A 19,921-nucleotide genomic window follows, 5' to 3' on the forward strand; every position below is an offset into this window, starting at 1 on the left:
GTCTGAGTAGTGACAGCAAAATTCTTGGAAGCCTTACGCTTCCTCGATTTCTTTGAAGACTCGGCAGCCTTCTTGCCTTTTTTCTCAGTGGTGTTATCAGACTGTTTCTGCTTTTTGTCACCTTTTCTGTGGAGTTTACCCTCTTGATCTGAGATTCAGTAAGGGTTGCAGCTAGCTCAATGGCCTATCGGACGGTAGTAGGGTTGCTGCCAGTGACAATATCCTGAACAGGATCTGGCAAACCGTCTATGTACCTCTCAATTGACTTATCCAAAGGCGTGACCATTGTAGGACATAGCAAGCTTAACTCCTCATATCTGTCTGTATAAGCCCGGTGTTCACCACTGTCTTGCTTCAGATCGTGGAACTCATCTTCGAGTGCCCTCTACTCGTGACGAGGACAAAGTCCTCTCATCATGAGAGCTCTAAGTTCCTCCCAAGTCTGACCCAAAGCAACATCAGCACCTCGGTCTCTCATTATCCCATTCCACCATGTAAGAGCCCTCTTTTGGAATACACTTGAAGCAAACTCGACCTTACGATGGTTCGGACACTGAACATGGCGAAAGGTGCTCTCAAGACTCTCAAACCACTGGAGAAGCCCTGTTGCTCCTTCAGTACCACTAAACTTGAGTGGTTTAGCCGAGTTAAACTGTTTAAAGTTGCACGGAGCAGGTGCATTAACATTGTTATTAGTGGCTTGGTTTATTTGAGTTATGAGACCAGGTAGCATAGCAGCCATTTGCTGTGCTATAATAGCTGCCAGTTCGGCATTAGGTTGTGGAACGTTACGTAAGGAGGCATTCTAAAAGAGGAAACATGAGAGAAAACGAGTGAGATGGTGGGATGAAAAATGAGATATCATAAAATCGACAAAAAAAAGCAAGGATGGTGGTCGTTTGTTTGTTACCACAAAGCAAACAAACAACACACAGTGACAAATCAAAGTAAATGAGTCATAATAATGTATCACTGAAGACATGCTCGCCTATAAGTGAACACTCACCCCAAGAGTTCCCAGGTAAGAGTGACTGGTCCGATACTGCAGATTTGTACGAACACTCTAGCCTTAGACAGAAAACTCAGGGTACAGGCATTCACTCTTCTAGTTTGCACATGTTCACATTATTTAGACTCAAACTTTGACGAGATTTTGAAAAACTTAAAAGGCACAAAGCCAAAGATGAATCAAACTGGAAGGGTTCAAAACCTTCTAATCAATCATCCACGGATAGATGATTAATTTTTGAAGCGGATTTGAAATTTGTGTTCACGTTTTGGTAATCACCTAAGGATAGGTGACGAGTATTGTTTTAAGATCTAAACACAAGTAAACTTGTGTTAGGGTCCTAGAAAATTATAGTCTAGGTCAAAGCATTACTAATAATCTAATTCCCTATAACCATTGGCTCTGATACCAACTCTTCTGTCACACCCCGACCGCGTTAAAACAACAAACCGCGGCGGAAACGTCGGGGAGTGATGCGACAGAATTATTGTTTCAACAACCATGGTAATTAACGTTATGTATTATTAAGATTAAAGTTTACATTGTCTTTGAGTTTAAGCTAAAAGAACATAATAACTGTCTTTTAAGTCACTAAGGCCCAAGTCCGCCTAAGTGAAGCACAATCATCACTATGCATTAGCACCTGAAACACATGTAAAAATAGGTACGTCAGCATAAAAATGTCTGTGAGATACATAGGTTTTGTTTATGCAGGATTCATGACTTGTGGTTTAAAAAGTGTTTAACAAAATGTAGTCATGAACTTTGTAAAATGTTTTATGAAATCATATGAAAATCGATATGAAAATCAATGATGATGAAAGAACAATGCATGGTTAAATGAATAACCAAGTAAAAGTGAATTTGTATAAAGTATGAAATTTGTAAAACAATGTCATTTTCTTGTATAAAATGTTTCATGTCTTGCCCAAGTGGTTTAGATAACGCAACAATGTATAATATAATAAAAGCATTTATATATAGGAAGTACCAGCGGCGTATCCACCATGCTTTTATCATATAACACATAGTCCCGTTACATAAGTCACTTATCAATAACCAACCCAAAATGTCTTGTTTAATGTCAAAAATGTTTATGTATAAACCATGTCTAATGTCATGTGTAACATGTGTCATGTATAACAAAATGAAATGCATAGCAAGTAGCAAGTACCTACTTAAGCTATGTGAGGATGCCAATGTGAAACAAATGTCATGTATGGTGAATAACAATTAATTACTCAACCCCATAGTAAAATGTACAAAACAAGGTTTTTGAATAAACCAAAGTTTAAATCAAATGTTATGCTTTGCAGAAAAACAATGCTTTATGATTACAAACATTTATACAGTAATGTTAATCGCATACATTCAAGCCTTGCGACTGTGGTGACAAACCTTTAAACAAATTAAAGGTTTATCTAAGTTATGTAGTCGGATTCTGCCATTCCCAACTTCCAAACAAACCTAGGAAGTCGGAAACGGGAGTTGTCAATTCCTATGGTAACGTACCATACTACCGAGCGGCGTAATCAATGTTATTGAATGTATTATTGTCCCGATTAAACACACCAAATGTCATAACCAACGTAACATGTGAAAACCATGTACTAGGAATGCTAAGTAAACATGCATAGTAGAAATGCTCATGTAAAACAATGTGCTAGCATGCTGAGTAAACATACATAGCAGAAATGTCATGTAAAACAATGTGTACATATGCTAAGTAAACATATGCAACAAATGTGTAATAAATCAATGTGCTAGCATGCTTAACATACATAGCAAAACATAATTGAAAACATGTACTAGATATGTACTAGGTGAAACTAGCATGTTTATGTCAAAAAAAGCATGAAATGCACGAAAGTAACACGTATGTACATGTGTATCACCCCAAAGTATTTGAAAACGGTAAAAGAGGGGAACTATGTACTCACTTGGGATTGCCTATTAGTCTTGGGAATAAGACCAATTTAAGCTCCAAGGATCACGGAATCAACAAGGCACCTAATATGGGTAACTATGTTAATAATCGGATCCTAAATCGGGAGATAGGATAGAATGATGTTCTATAAATCAAATGAGTATTTGAACTCATATGGTATGATTTAATAGAGCTAACATTCTGATTGGAAAGTCTACCTAAGTGCTTTTGACCCGTTTCGACACATTATGGTAACATAAGCTACTAGAATGCGTCGTTTATGTAAAACTATGTTCGGATGGTTATCTATGTGCTATGCCAAATCTTACATGCCCAATTATCCCTAAACATGTTACTAAATCAGATTATATGTCAAAAATATGTTCACATAGTCAAAATTACGGATTTATGCTTCAAAAGGGCATTTTGGTCATTTCCTATGGGCATACAAGCTAACTATCATACGACTAACCAATCCTATGTGATCATAAGGTATAACCTCAGAGGTTATTCCCTATGCAACTATGATCACTAACTAAGCTTGGTCGGATCCTAAAGATCGACCAAATGGGTCGGGTTCGAAAGTCTAAGCGGTTGTTTAGACCGCTTAACTTACGACCCTAAACAAGCACTAACTAATAGTGACGAGTTAAACATGTCAAAACATGTTTAACCTACTGATTTGGTATCAAAACAAAGTGTTTGATACCTAAAGGTAGTTCCGTGGCAAAATGCGTGCTAAAACGCATTTTGACCGAAACTTTGACTCGTCACTACGCCTAGTTAACGTGGTAATCAGTAGGTATAATCACTAAGGATTATAACCATCATGATTACAATCACGTTGCAAAGTTCAACCGAACTTTGCGTTGACCATAGACTGGTCAAACTGAAAGTCAAACACTGTTTGACTTTTTAAACTAGTAAACAATAAAAGAATGAAGGAATACTCACTAAAGGTCCTTGCTATCTTTTCTACCAAGAATAAGTTTCCAATCACTTGAGAGAGCTCCCAAATCAGATTAGAAAGGAGATAAGAAGGAAATGAGCAAGGAAACAAGTGAATGGACCTTGCTATTTATACTTGTAGCAAGAACACAAGATCATGACATGTGTTTGTGTAGCTTCCAAGCAAAAATCATGGCCATACACTTGTTGGATGCAGGTTCAAAGCCTTGGAGAAGGGATAACTTGGTTACCACACAAAGAATTTTCAAGAACAGCCCCTAAATTATCAAACAGCAGCAAAAATCAACTTTCTGGTTGTTGGGCCTGCTTTACGGACCGCAAAGGGTCCCTTACGGTCCGTAAGGACCATGCTGCAGAACATCCACTTTCAGAATTGACAGTTTTGGCCCCTGAGCTTGTTTTGACGCGTATTGGCACTTCTAACACTCGTCAAGCCCATTTTTAAGCTCCATAATGAAGTTAAAGTATGGGGAACATGAAACATGCTCAAAAATATGTCGGATGTTGGTTCGTTTGGCTGTACGGTTGCGTTGTTCGGCTAATTATGACGGAAATCGTAATGGGCAGGAAAATGATCCAAATTGCGAAACGAACGAAGTTTTTGCATGCCGATCACTAAAATAAAAATATTTTAGTGTGTACAAAAATTTTGGATGTCCAGATGTGGCCAGAACGTTAGATATGCGCGAAAATGCAAACTTACATCGTTTTAGTCCCTGCAAGATCATATAAGCATGTTTTCGCACACCGAACCTATCAAAGCTTATTTCTAAGCTATGTTTAGATTATATATGGTATGTTTAACTTATGATCATGTTCTGGATTGTACGTTCCTTACGAAACGGCAGACTTTTGCAAGTTGACGCAATTAGTCCCTGCGAGCGAATAAACTTGTTTTTGCCATACCAAAGCCTTCAAAACTTATTTCTAAGTTATGTAAAGGTTATTTAAAGTATGTTAAGTTTATGTTGCTGTTCCGGAGTGTTTGTCGCGTTAAACTGATCGTGTTTACGCATCAGTTTGCGTATAACTCCCTAGAAAGCGATATAGAGTTCAAAATCGATCAAAAATCAAAATGAGAAAAATGTCAAACAAACATTGGGATCAAAGCACACTGTTTTATTAATATTGTATTGTTCAGAGTTTGTACAATGGTTACACAAGCACAGATGTCACATTTTGTACTGTTTACAGCTAAAGGATCTACAAGTTTTTACATTTATTCGCGTTATTTTCCAACTCTGTGAGGAAATTCCTTGCATCTCTGCGATTGTTGTTGCGTTACTTTTTGAGGTACACCTTATGAATCCCATCAGTTTTCTTAACATCCATACATAAGAATATATTTGATTTAAAAAATAACCAGCTATAAATTATCAGCCAGAGCCAAAAATCGATTATACATTAAAAGCTGTTGGTGGAAGTTTAGCAGCCATTCATGGACTTTTTGACATGATAGATGTAAGTTTCTTTATGATGTGATTAACGTTGTTTTGTAACTAACTAAGTTTGTCTTAATTGTTTAGGAATCATCATAGGTTTACTTGATGTGTTCAGGATATACTGTAAAAACAATAGTGAAAGATATGCTTGAGTGGCCCCACAGGATGGTTGTTCCCATTCTACCTACGGATACAAGGTAATAATTAGGGATGATAATGGGTCGGGTTTTGGTAAGTCAGTCTCATACCCGTCTCCATAACAATTAGATACACGTTTTTCGTTATCCATTGGGCTTGTGGGTATATCCACATCTATTGGATTTAACCCTTTACGGTTTTATGTTGTTCAAGATTTTCCGTTGAGATGCCAATTACTCAAAACCAAATCTTAAACTTACCCAAAAAACCTCGAAATATTAAACGATTAACTACACTTAAAACATGCTTTTAATTGTAATAATTTGAGGTTTCTAACAACTTTAACGTACCATTTAGTATATTTTATAATATAGCATAATATATTAATATATTTGGTTTCTATATGGGTAAATGGGTCCTCAGGATTTCTTGTCGGGTTCTTTTGTTTCACCTAATACCATATCTATTTCAAACCTGCAAAAATCAATATATATGGGTCTTATTGCCGGATTCTTTTGCCATCCTTACGAATATGCCCCCTTGTTCTATACTTATATCTCTCTCATCATGTTCAGGGCATCACTAAAACCGTTTGTGAAAGATATACATTTAATTTTATTGTTTGCATATTATGTAGTGATCTTGAGCTAAAGCCACATGGGCAACTCACACTAACAATTGTGAAGGCAAATAATTTGAAAAACGTGGAACGTGTTAGTAACCTCAACAATGACGGATGCTAGATGGCAGTTAGCAAGTTAAGACATTTTGTTTATATTTCTTTTTTCAATTTAGTTTATTGTAGACACATATTAGCTATGAGATGGGAGGCAGACATATGCAGTCTTTGATGAATCATGGTCCGATCTTACCCAAGTTCTCTATTCTAGGTACTTGACCATATTCTACACCATATATATACATATGTGTATGCAAGGTTGTTAAACGGGTCAAACCCAACACGAATCAAAACTAAAAAAAGTATCGATGATAGTGTCATTTTCACATGGCTACAATCAGTTTGTTAATATTGCGAATAATGGCTTTGTATCTGTTGGTGCATATGTCTGTCGACTTCGTCTTGTATCGAGTCTTGTAATAGATTAGATAGATCAGGGCACGTTGTACGAGAAAATTGAGAAAACATGTTAGATGGGCCATTTCGCACGAAATGGAAAGTGGACCATTTCACACGAAATGAGAAGGTCATTTCGCACGAAATGACAAGGCCATTTCGTGTGAGCCATCTCGTGCGGATTGGGTTGCCTATAAATACGTGCCTTAGTGATTTCGTTTGTAACTTTGTGATTCCGGTACCGAGGTGCTGCCAAAGTGTCTCCAGACTGTAAAACCTTGTAAAATTAATATACGGGACAGTTTAAGTGTATATCAAGCTGAATCAACATCGGTACGTTTGTTTCCGCCTCTCGTATTGATCAAAAACTCTTCTGAATGACTCGTTTTGGTCGTGCAAACGATCCTACAAGTGGTATCAGAGCTCAGGAGGAAGAGTTCTTACCGAATTCAGCTTGATTTCATCAAAATTCTGATTTCTACACTTTCTTTTACACATTTTTCAAAATTAAACGAGATTTAATGGATAAAATGGCTTGATTTTCTCTCATAATACGCGAAACACTGTTTTAACAAACCATAGAAAGAATCAGACCTAAAATCGGACTAAAAGTTGATCAAATTAACAAAAAACCGGCCGATTGGATGACAACAGTAGCATTTCGCACGAAATAAACTTCCAATTCGCTTGAAAGGAATCTTCATTTCGCACGAAATGACCATTTAAACCACCATTTCGCTTGAATCTGCCATATCGTTTGAAATTGACTCCCATTTCGCATGGTTTGGACATTGAAGAACTCATTTCGCATAAAGGAGTCATTTCGTTTGAAATATATACCATTTCATATGAATTGGACAGTTGTGACTCCATTTCGCACCAAAAGGCATTTCGCACCAAGATCCATTTCGTTTGAGATCTCATTTCGTTTGAAAGATTGATTTTGTGAATTTTTTATAACCGAAACATGGAAACAGAATTCTACAATGCGTTTGCTACTGCCCCGAGTACTCCTGTTACTGTTACTTAGAGTGTTACCATGGAAAATGAAACCAGAGCGTTACAGAAACCTCCAAAGTTGATGGGTATTGAAGAGTATCATAGTTGGAAAGAACGTTTCGAGAATTGGGTTCAAGCAAATCATCTTAGATCTTGGGAAAGTATTGAAACTAGGTATGCTAGACCACTGTCTGATTTGGGAGTTGCAAAAATTATCTCGGAATTTTCAGATAAAGAGAGAGATAGTTACAAGGCAGGAAAAACGATGGTCAGTTTACTTCAACAAGCTGTGAAAGAAGATATTTTCATATTACTTCAACATGATGGTAGTGCTTATTCGATTTGGGATGCACTTCGTAAAAAGTTTGAAGGAAGTGCAGAGATGATCAAGAGTAAAAAATCATTATTGAAGAAAGAATTTGAATTGTTTACAAAGCCAGGCGAAACTACAAAGACTCTCATTGAGAGAGATCGTCATCTTGTGCGTTCAATGTCTCGATTGGAAATTACTAAAACTCCAGAGGAATGGGTTGATAAATTAGCCGATGCGTTACCTCAAAAAGAATGAGGTACATATCTCATGATTTTGAAAAATTCCGGAGAGTATAGTAAATTTTCGATTGCACAATTTATTGAAAAACTTGAGGGACAAGATCTTGAACAACAAAAGGTTGCTAGAATGAACAATTCAAGTGGTCAACAAGACATCAAGATGTACTACAAAGGAAATGTTCAAAATGTTGAAGCAAGTCCAAAGATACAAACCGCTTTCAGCGCAGAGAACTCATCTGGATCAGTCAATCAAAGCTCAATCAACACTAGTGGTTTTTCTTCATATCCAAGTGTCAATCCGAGTGTTCAAAGTTCAAACAACAGTAATGGTTATGTGTTACACTGCAACATCGCGTTGCATCTTCAGAATGGTCAAAATTTCTCTGAAGAAGTTGCTAAAGGTCATATGGCATTACTATCTTCAGTGTTGGAATCATATGAGAGCTTGGTTACAGGAAGGATCGGAAATCCTATGTTGACGAAAGAGGATTACGATCAGATTGATGCTGAGGAGATGGAGTTAATGGATATTAAGTGGTGTTTAGCGAGTGTGTTGAGAAGAGCTGAGAAATTTAAGCAGATTACTGGAAGAGATGACTTTCGTGATGCTAATTTTTCTACTTTAGGTTTTGATAAATCTAAAGTTACTTGTTTTCGATGCAGGGAAAAAGGACATTTCAAGAGGGAATGTACCAATCGAGACGCAGGTGGAGCTCAGAATCCGTTCGGCAACAATGATTATTATCGAAAAGCTATATATCAACAAGTTGCTCAACAACCATCATCATCCAATGCTAATCAGATTGAAGATGGAAAGAAGAAAGCTTATCTGGTCAATCAAGATGATGAAAGAGTGGCAGAAGGTTTTAGCTGGGATAAATACATTCCGGCTGATTCAAAGTTTAGAGCATTCATTGCACAAATTGTACAAGAACCAGAGTTGATGAAAGAGTGGATAGATGTGTTTGCAGATGAAGAGAAAAGTCAAGATGGAGAGTCTGTGTCTTCAGAGAATAGTTCAGAGAAGACACATGTCTTTGATCAATCATCAACTGATAGTAGTGATGATGAGGAAGAAATTACTCAAATTAACATTAGCAAAACTCATTTATCTACTAAAAGTTTCAAATTTTATTTTGCAGATAAATTGGAGAAGCTAAAGGAAAGACAAGCAGCAAAAGAAAAGAAAGAGGTAAAATGCGAGAATGTTGCCCAGGAAGAGAAGTCTGAACAAAGTGATGAAGATAAAGTTGTTGAGAAAATTGTTAAAATTGAAAAGATTGTAGAAGTTACAAAACCTTGTCTAAAATGTTTGGAGCCATGCAAACATTGTGAAGAGAAAGACAAGAAGTTTAGTGAGCTTGACAAGATGAAAGAAAAATTATTGTTGGATGTTAAGTATGTGAAAGAATCATATGATATGTTGAACAGAATGGTGAATAGTTTACAAAAGACAAATTCTGAAAGGGAAGATGCTTTAACCATGATGAATGCAGTGATGATGTCTAAGCAGAAGGCTATAAATCATTATATTGAGGAGTGTGCAAAGTTGAAGCAGGAGTTGGAAACTGAAAAAATTGAGAATGAAAGAATCAAAAGATTGCTGCAAAGTTATTCAAGTTCTGATTATTTGATTGATAGAATTTATCCAACTGTTGTAGGTTTTAAATCATTTCAAGATGCGAAACTAGAAGAAAAGGATACTGGTAAAAAACAAAGTGTTAGTTATAACAAGTGTCCGCCTCCGATCTGGGAAGGTTATTCTCCCAGAAAACCAAATGAGGAACAAGTCAAAATGGCTGTCAATATAAAGTTAAAGTCTGAAACAACTGATGAGTTGCCAGATAACATTGATGTCACGTTCACATCGCCTGACACTGATCATGAGTTCGAGTTAATAAAGAAAGTGGTCGATCAGGTGTTGGATAAAGATGAGGAATCAGAGTCAAAATCCGAATCCGAGAATTCGAGTTCATCAGTTGACAGCCCAAAATCAGCGGTCAAAAGAGTTTACAATAAAGAATTTTTGTTATCAAAAAATAATTTGAATGACGAAACATTCAAGGTATCATATACTTTAAATGATTCAGACAAATTATTTTTTGATGAGGAATTTTCAATAAGAAGTGTTCAAATTGAAAAGATCAAAAAGGTTTTCAAATTAACAGAAATCAATATTTCTGAAATAAAAGATGTAAATCTTACTGAAAAACCTAAAAAGTACACCTCAAGAGTTCAACAAAGATTGAACAAGAAAAAGGGTTACAGTTCTGGTTCTGGTTTTCAAAAGAAACCAAACCATAATGGTAATTTTAAAAAGAAGGGATTGGGTTTTATTCCACCAGAAAATCATAAAAAAGAGAAAATTTCTAAAACAAAAACAATATTTGTTTCAGGGTCAAGTTCTGAAGAAGAGAAGAAAAGCTCGTTCTGGAAGCAGTCGAACAAAGTATTTCTTGCAGAAAAAAAAAGTTTGAAAAGAATGGAGCTAACCAGAAAAGGGAGACAAGAACCTGTTACCGATGTCAAGAAGTTGGTCACATCGCCTGGAACTGTCCAAAGGCAACCAACATAAAACAGGAAGTTGTTTCTAAACTCAAAGAAAAGATCATTGATAAAACCGAACCACCAACTGAAAAATTCAAAGTGTTTAAAAATTCAAAATATGAAGTTGGTGAATGTTCGAAAAGGTTTTACAAACGAAGAGTGCATCTTAACAACCAAACATGGGTTGTTAAGAAATCAGATGTTAAATCTGGTAATGAATCTGACTCGTCAAACTCAGAAGAGCCACAAGTTGAGGTTAAAAATGACAATTCAGTTCCGCCAATGGATGATGTCAACTTTCCACCATTGCGGGCTGAAAACTTAAAATCAAAGGTGGGGAAATTGGAAATTTCAAATCAATTCTATTCAGAAAAGAAAGAATTTGATGTCGAAAAATCGTTTAATGGGAAAGTGAAACATATTTTCGGAAAAATGGTCGATGGTAGGGCCAAAGGGGTAAAAGACTTTTATGAATAAAAAAGAAATGTACAAACCACGAGTGAAACTAAAAAGGTCACACCTAAAGTTAGTCAGGCTTGGGTGTCTGTATTCCATATGTAAAATCCTGACTTGCCGGAGCTCCCAAGTTGGTAATCGTGGAGCAGGAATCAGCATCATTCTTGAATATGTTTGTTTAAAAAACCTACAAGTGGTTGTTCCTACAAGTGGTTAATCAAGGTCATTAATTTGAACTTGATTTAACTTTCATACAAGTGGTTAAGAGAACAATGTGATGAAACCCCTAACCTACAAGTGGTTTATAAATTTCAACAAAACTAATTTTCCGGAAAAACCATTTTGATTAAAACAAACTTAAGTGTTTTGAAATCATAATGGGAAAATAGTTTGTTGTCTAGGGAAGTTCTGATTGTTTATGCCCAAGTGAATGGAGAATTGAAGCAATTCACATCGGTTTGTCAAATTTTCTTTAAATGGTTTTGAATTTTAGGGGGAGTAAGAATTTCAGAAAATCCAAAAACATTAGAAAATTTGAAAAAGCCAAAAACATTGAAAAAATTAAAACGAGTTTTGTTGTGAAAAAGAGGAAATGATAGTACATCAGTGGACTATCATAGCACGCTAAAGAATTGGAAAGTCAAATGTGATAAACGATCTCGCTGATGATATGCCAGTAGGTTTTTATACATTCAGTAGATTGTTTTTGAGATATAAACCTAAATATCATAACTTACTTATCTCATGGGGAACATCTCTTGGATATATGGGTAACCCCTGAAATTTTGTTTGAAGGGCTTTCTATTTCTGACATACTAGGTCTTTGTGCGTGATGATATCTGGGGTATTATACATGGACTTCTGATTTTGCGGAAGCAATAGCCTAGTCCTTGTATAATGCTCTGCACTGCTTTAATCTTAAAGCTCACCCTCAGTACAAAAAATGATGAAACATTGAAAAATGCTAATAATGTGCTGTTGAAGAAAAGATCCCCAAACAGGACACACCGAAAGACGAGCCATCATCTCTTTGTCTGAACGGAAGTTCTAACCTGAGCTCTCATGGTCTCGCATTACCCGTTTACAGATATCATTAGTGTATACTCACCTGTAAGACTGAATATAGAAGTCTGGATACGAGAGTATATTCTGAGGTGGGACACACGAATAAGTTTAAGTCTATTAAAACACTAATCTCGTATCTCGAAACAGTTGAACTTTGTGTGAAAATTTAAGTGTAACAGTATACTGACAATCTAAGTGAATTGTTTAGAACTTAAAATGTTTAAAGCTTAATGGTGTTAGTGATTTGTCTCAAAAACTGATACGATCCTCTTACACAAACTCACAAAAATATTGTCTGTAAATATTTCATTACTGCATTTCATTAAAGTCAAAAATCCAAAAAGATTTTCGGAGTGTTTTTGCATAAAGTTTTGAAAATTCATAAAGATTTGATTTCATCTTATTTTCGACAATTGATGTTGAATAGCTGATTTTCAAATTTCCAAGTGCTGAACATGATGAACAAAAGGTTTGGGAGAATTAGGATTGAAATAAATATTATATTTTACAAATGATTCATCAGAGATTAAAATTGTAAAATCATCTTTTGATTGATCGACATCTGCAAGTGGTTTATAAATTTGTCAAATTTTAAATCTGTGAAATTTATTTTGAGGTAGAGGATGTGCAGGTTAGCCAGGTTCCGATACCTGTGCTTTTCCGCAAAAGCAACGATTCCAGACTGCGATCCCAGTTTATCGAAAAGGGGAGTCTGGAGACGTTAAAGCCAGGTTCGATCTTGCTATCCAAGTCAGCTGCTAAATCTGAAGATTTTGAATCAACATCCAAGTGGGAGTTTGAAGTCAGTAGAGCCAGTTTCCGATCCTGGAACTGTGTTCAAGAATAGAAGCTGATAAGAGCCAGATTCGAATCCTAAGGTAAACACAAGCTACTGTTGCTGAAGAACTTAAGGAATCAAGAGATCTGATCAAGAGAATGTGAAGAGTCAGATTGAGATTCTGAGAAAGAGAAAAGAGGAAATTGAAAATTGTTGGATCAACATCCAAGGGGGAGATTAGCTGATAAAGAGAAGAAGAGAAGATTGAAGGATGCTTACAATGTTTGGAAAGAGAGCGAAAAGACTGATAAAGACTGAAGACTTTGAAGACTCGACACTGAAGACTTCGTCAACATCCAAGGGGGAGTCTGTTGGTGCATATGTCTGTCGACTTCGTCTTGTATCGAGTCTTGTAATAGATTAGATAGATCAGGGCACGTTGTACGAGAAAATTGAGAAAACATGTTAGATGGGCCATTTCACACGAAATGGAAAGTGGACCATTTCGCACGAAATGAGAAGGTCATTTCGCACGAAATGACAAGGCCATTTCGTGTGAGCCATCTCGTGCGAAATGGGTTGCCTATAAATACGTGCCTTGGTGATTTCGTTTGTAACTTTGTGATTCCGGTACCGAGGTGCTTTCGAAGTGTCTCTAGACTGTAAAACCTTGTAAAATCAATATACGAGACAGTTTAAGTGTATATCAAGCTGAATCAACATCGATACGTTTGTTTCTGCCTCTCGTATTGATAAAAAAACTCTTCTGAACGACTCGTTTTGGTCGTGCAAATGATCCTACAGTATCAACTTTGTCGTGTAAAATGTGCCCGCCGCAACGCGCGGGTTTTCCACTATATTTTCTATAGCACTTTTATCCCAAGAATTTTCATCGCTAGCCTGAATTTCTTGATTACATGCGATTTCCTTTGACATTATCACAGAACTAAACAATTAATTAGACATGTTTTGTTGCTTAATACTGTATTAGCACAACTATAATCATACCTATCAGTATTATGCGTTGATATATATATATATATATATATATATAGACACACATAGTATATTTTAACATTTTCTTTTACTATATATTTTATCAAAATATAAGGAAAGTATATATATATTATTTTATGTGATTTTCTTTCTTGTCGTAATAGCTTTTCTCCATATTGCCTTAGGTTAGTTATATTTTCGGAGCACAAGGCTGGATAGGTACTCAGGATGTATGGTGGAAATTGTTGTTGTAACTGTGGCTGGAAATAAGGGTCTTATATAAGATCCTAAGATTCCCCATCATTGGTCCTACCATCATTCCTTTGGTGCTAATATGGGTGTACTTAGGGTTTCTTTTGGGTTAAATGCGGTTAATGGTTTGAAAATCATTTGGAGAGATTCTGGGTACACATTTAGGTTTGTTTCTTCTGTTATATACAAAAACTTGTTTTTTCTACAGAAGATATTTGTTTATTATATTGTATGCACTCTCAAGAAATTCTGTTTTGTATATGCACACGTATACAAAATTTTCAGATTCCCTGTATAATATATAATACTAAATTATTTTTATAAAAATCCGATAATATAACTGATCATATTAATTAACCTATTTATTCCATAACTTTATTTATTCCTTTATACTAACAATGGTAATAGTATATTGAAATAAATTTCTATTAAATTTATTGAACATAATATTTTGGAATAAAATGGGTAAATTGCCGAAAGAAATAGATTTAATCAAAATCTAAACTTTCTGGATTTGTTGGAAAAAATTTATTTTTAACTAGAGGTTGAATCATATTGGTTGAAAATATTTAGGATTTATCGTATTTATTTATTCAAAGAAGTATTATAGTAGAGAATACTAGGTTTGGCGTTTCTAGTTTTGATTCTAAATATATTAAGTTATGAAGTAATATTCCTGTATTAGAATATATATGACTCAAATATAATTTAAGGAATAAGTTGAACTATTAGATAAAAATCTTTAAGTTATTTCCTGCTGATTATATATGTGTTATGTACATATATTTAAAATTATCTAGTTATATAGTACCAATTATTTTTGTACATTTTTCTATGAAATATCATTTGTTTCATTGATACAAGTTATAAATATAAAATAGTTTATATATAATTGTACACTTATCATATGGATGAAAATGTACATATGCTTATATGGATATAATATAACATAGTCATATGGAATAATATTTTCATAGTGTTATTATGAAAATCCTGTTTTTAATTATTGTATTTAAACAATAAACATGTTTTAAGTATGCTAAGATATTATATTTCAACAAAATTAATATAATCATATGTTTTGTCAAAACTTTGACAAAGTATATATATATGTTTAAGTTGAGTAAAATTTTAGGCTAAACCATAAAACATATTACTCATATCAAATAGTATTTTATTTTATGATATTTCAGAGATATTATACCTAAAGGGTGTTATCTTATATCTTTGATTAAGATATAAATGTTAATATCATAATATCATTATAAGGTTATAAGATTAATTTTGAATCATATTTATATGATATATATATATATATATATATATATATATATATATATATATATATATATATATATATAATATCACAAATATTAATATAACATTATTAATATATCCCCTTTATATATATATATATATGTGTGTGTGTGTGTGTGTGTGTGTATATATATATATATATAGGGGAAGGTTCAAATGAAAACCACTAGTTATTGTGAAAACTCGAAAACTAACTAAAAAAGCCAAAAAAACATACCAATTTTTTTTTTTTTGCATAATAAAAGTTTTTTTTCATATATAAAAACCAGCAATTTTTATAAAAAAAATTGAAAATTTTTTTGTGTGTTTTTTAGGCTTTTTTTAGTTAGTTTTCGAGTTTTCACAATAAAAGTGGTTTTCATTTGAACCATCCCCTATATATATATATATATATATATATATATATATATATATATATATATATATATATATAGGGGATCGCTAAAATGAAAACCACCTCTAGTTGTAAAAACCATAAGAACCACTTTATGGCCCTTAGATCAACTAGATGGATGGATGTGATTAAAAGTAGTTAATATTAATATTAAAAGCTTTTTGTCTTATTATGTCTTTAATATTATAATATAAAAGGGTATTTAAGTAAAATAACACTATTTTTTCTTTTTATATATATTAATTTTAAATTACCTTTTTTGTCCTATTCATTAATTACTTTTATTTTTTAAACATAATTTCTTTATTAAAAACATTTTTAAATTCAGATTTTTTTTAAAAGATTTTTATACTTTTTACAATTTAAGATTTACAACTTTTTACGTTTTTTTGACGCGCCGTTTTTTTTTACGCGCCGTTTTTCAAGCGTAACGCGCCGTTTTAACGCTGTTTTTAACGCCGTTTTTTAACGCGCCGTTTTTCACGCGCCGTTTTTTACGCGCCGTTTTTACCCGCCGTTTTTTACGCGCCGTTTTTTTTAAGGCGTCGTTTTTCTCAATCGGCGTTTTCTTAACATGCCGTTTTTAACGCGCCGTTTTTTAACGCGCCGTTTTCTTAACGCCGTTTTTTAACGCGCCGTTCTTAATCGGCGTTTTTAACGCGCCGTTTTTTAACGCGTCGTTCTCAATCGGCGTTTTTAACGCGCCGTTTTTAACGCACCGATTTTTTAACGCGCCGTTTTTTAACGCCGTTTTTTAACGCGCCGTTTTTTAACGCGCCGTTTTTAACGCCGTTTTTACGCGCCGTTTTTCAAAGGCGTCGTTTTTCTCAATCGGCGTTTTTTTAACGCGCCGTTGTTTAACGCCGTTTTTTACGTGCCGTTTTTTTAAGTCGTCGTTTTTCTCAGTCGGCGTTTTTTTAACGCGCGGTTTTTTACACGTTTTTTACGCGCCGTTTTTTTCCACGTTTTTTAACGCGCCAAATTTTTTACACGCTTTTTACACGCCGTTTTAACGCGCGGTTTTTCCGAAGTTTTTTAACGCGCCGTTTTTTCAAGCGTTGTTTTTTCAAAACGCGCCGTTTCTCCACGTTTTTTAATGCGTCGTTTTTTTACGAAAAACTTTTTACGTTTTACGTTTTACGTTTTTAATACGTAAAACTTACGAAAAACTTTTTATGTTTTACGTTTTACGTAAAACTTACGAAAAAATTTACGTAACACTTTTTACGCTTCACGTTTTTACGTTTTACGATAAAAAGTTTACGGTTTGCGTTAACAAGTTTACGGTTTAATTTTTTTTTACAAAAACGTTTTTTTACGTTAATGTTTTTTTAACATTTTACGCGCCAATTTTTTACGTTAACGTTATTTTACGTTTTACGCCCCGATTTTTTACGTTTTACGCCCCGGTTTTTTACGTTTTACGCGTCGGTTTTTTACGTTTTATGCGTCGGTTTTTACGGTTTACGCGTCGGTTTTTTACGTTTTACGCCCGGCTTTTTCACGCGTCGGTTTTTTAACGCGCCGTTTTTCCGTTTTACGTTAAAAATTTTACATTTTACGTTTTACGCTCGATTTTTTCAAGCGGCGTTTTTTTACGTTAAACTTTTTACGTTTTACGTAAAACTTTTTACGTTTTACGTTAAACTTTTTACGTTTTCCGATTTACGTTAAATTTTTACGTTTTACGTTTTTACATTAACGTTTTTTACGTTTTAGTAAAAAAAAGTACGTTTTACCTAAAACTTTTTACTTTTTGCGTTAAAAAGTTTACGGTTTACGTCAAAAAGTTTACGGTTTATTTTTTTTTACAAAAACATTTTTAGGAAAAAACGAACGCACCCAGAAATCCCAAACTCGGTGAAGCGTCTCGGAAATATTGTTTTTATCATCGACGCCTAAAAAAAACCCAACAAACATAAATATTTTACGTAAAACTTTTTACGTTTTACTTTTTATGTTAAAAATTTACGTTTTACGTAAAATTTTTATGTTTTACGTTTTACATGAAATTTTTACGTAAAACTTTTTACGTTTTGCGTAAAACTTTTTACGTTTTTACGTTTTACGTTAAAACGAACGCACCCATAAATAGCAAAACAAATGCACCCAGAAATCGCAAACTCGGTAGGTGTCTCAGATAGGTTGTTATCGTCATCGACGCCTTAATTTTTTTTTTTTTTGAAACAACAACATCAAAACAAAGTGTATCTCGAAAAAAAACGTGGTTTGGCTCAGATTTTCCGATAATCAAGAAGGCTGCAAAGTGGGGTTGCAGGTTCAAAAACCTACCCTCTGCCGTCCTTGCCACGCCATCGTCATCAAAATCTTGTTTTTTTTTTTTGCATCATCGCCATCCAATCCAAAACATATCAACCCCACAGTCACTGATCAAACAAGAACAAACCAGATTCAAAACCACAAGATTCAAAACCAACAAGCTGGGCTTTTCCAAACGTCATTTTTTGAATGCGACGTTTTTTACGCGCCGTTTTTTCAAAGACTCGTTTTTTACACGTTTTTTTAACGCGTCGTTTTTTACGCCGCCCTTTTCCTAGCGTCATTTTTTGAACGCGTCTTTTTTACGCGCCGTTTTTTCAAAGCGTCGTTTTTTACACGTTTTTTTAACGCGTCGTTTTTACACGTTTTAACGCGCCGTTTTTTGACGTTTTTTTTAACGCGCTGTTGTTTACACTTTTTACGTTTTACGTTAAACTTTTTAAACTTTTTACGTTTTAAGTTTTACGTTAAACTTTTTACGTTTTTCGTTAAAAAAGTTTACGGTCCCTGTTTTATACACAATCCCTGACTTCCAACCATCAAAAGGTACCAAAAAGCACAAAATCATCAAAACCCACCAAACCTTCAACATATGTGCAACCAAACCCACCAAACTTCAAGTAGAAAAATCATCAAAACCCACCGAAAAAACACTAGAAAAATAAAAAACATGGGCAAAAAATTACCAGACAACCACAAGAAAAAGTAACTAAAAAACCACGAAATCAGAGTGTGAAATTATATATTCAAGTCCCCAAAACACACACACCCCTAATACCTAATGGGTGTACATTCAAGTAAACAGATTCAAATAAGCAAAAAAAAAAAAAAAGAACCATTTTAATCGATTAGATATTTATTTTACCTCAAACAATACACCTTAATAAACCATAAACATCTAGCTCATATTCTCTCTCTGGTCGAGCATTTGGCCCGCGACCGGAGACAACCTACGACGGCCGGTCATCACTGAAGGTGACCCGACGATGGTGGAAGACAAAGACGCCGCCGCTCGTGGCGGCGATGACAGAGATTCCAGCAGCCACAAAACAAGGTTCTTACCCATATTTCCAACAGTTCCTTTCCTTTTAGATGATGATGAAGACTGATGTTGAAGATGATGTTGATGATGGAAACGATGATATTGATGGAGATGGAGTGACGAAGTTGTTGTTGATGATGAAAGACGGCGGTGACCGAGGAGACCACCCGACGGCGGCGGTGGCGCTGAGTACCGTCAACAACAGCAACACATTCATCATTGGCCATCGGAACTACTCGTCGGAGCTCGGACCAGAGAGAGTGAACGTGTTGGCAGGTATTCACCGGAGGGAGGGGGTGTTTTGAGGTGTTGTGATGTGTGTGTAGAGGATTTTGGTTTGGTTTGAGTTATGATTTGGGTTTTTAAGTATACTAGTGTGCAGATTTGTGGTAGAAAAATGGTGGTAAAGGAGAGAGGAGAGAGAAGAGAGTAAATAAAGGGTCAGTGGCTTTAATTAAGGAGAGAAGGAAGATTTGACATTTGGGGTAAATGACCAACATACCCTTTATGTTGGCATAACCTGATTGGTTGAGATTGGTTCTCGCGGTTCTTACAACTGGAGGTGGTTTTCATTTTAGCGGTCCCATATATATATATATATAGGGGATGGTTCAAATGAAAACCACTTATATATATGGGAAGGTTCATTTGAGAAGAAATTTAATGTGAGAAGAAAAAGAAGA

The 19,921-nt window shown here is 34.8% G+C and overlaps 1 protein-coding gene across 1 annotated transcript in view; it reads left to right on the forward strand.

The window, feature by feature from the left end:
• The window catches only part of LOC118480173, a 38,338-nt gene extending 18,795 nt beyond the window's left edge, over positions 1 to 19,543 (forward strand). Inside the window, exons 3-9 of the mRNA XM_035974882.1 lie at positions 5,100 to 5,198; positions 5,286 to 5,366; positions 5,444 to 5,544; positions 6,123 to 6,198; positions 6,291 to 6,375; positions 9,254 to 9,375; positions 19,289 to 19,543. Coding sequence (XP_035830775.1) covers positions 5,100 to 5,198; positions 5,286 to 5,366; positions 5,444 to 5,544; positions 6,123 to 6,198; positions 6,291 to 6,375; positions 9,254 to 9,375; positions 19,289 to 19,543 — 819 coding nt within the window. The remainder of the gene's footprint in view (positions 1 to 5,099; positions 5,199 to 5,285; positions 5,367 to 5,443; positions 5,545 to 6,122; positions 6,199 to 6,290; positions 6,376 to 9,253; positions 9,376 to 19,288) is intronic.
• The last annotated feature ends 378 nt before the right edge of the window (positions 19,544 to 19,921 follow it).

This window comes from Helianthus annuus, chromosome 7, assembly GCF_002127325.2.
Source record: "Helianthus annuus cultivar XRQ/B chromosome 7, HanXRQr2.0-SUNRISE, whole genome shotgun sequence".
Classification (NCBI taxonomy): Eukaryota; Viridiplantae; Streptophyta; class Magnoliopsida; order Asterales; family Asteraceae; genus Helianthus; species Helianthus annuus.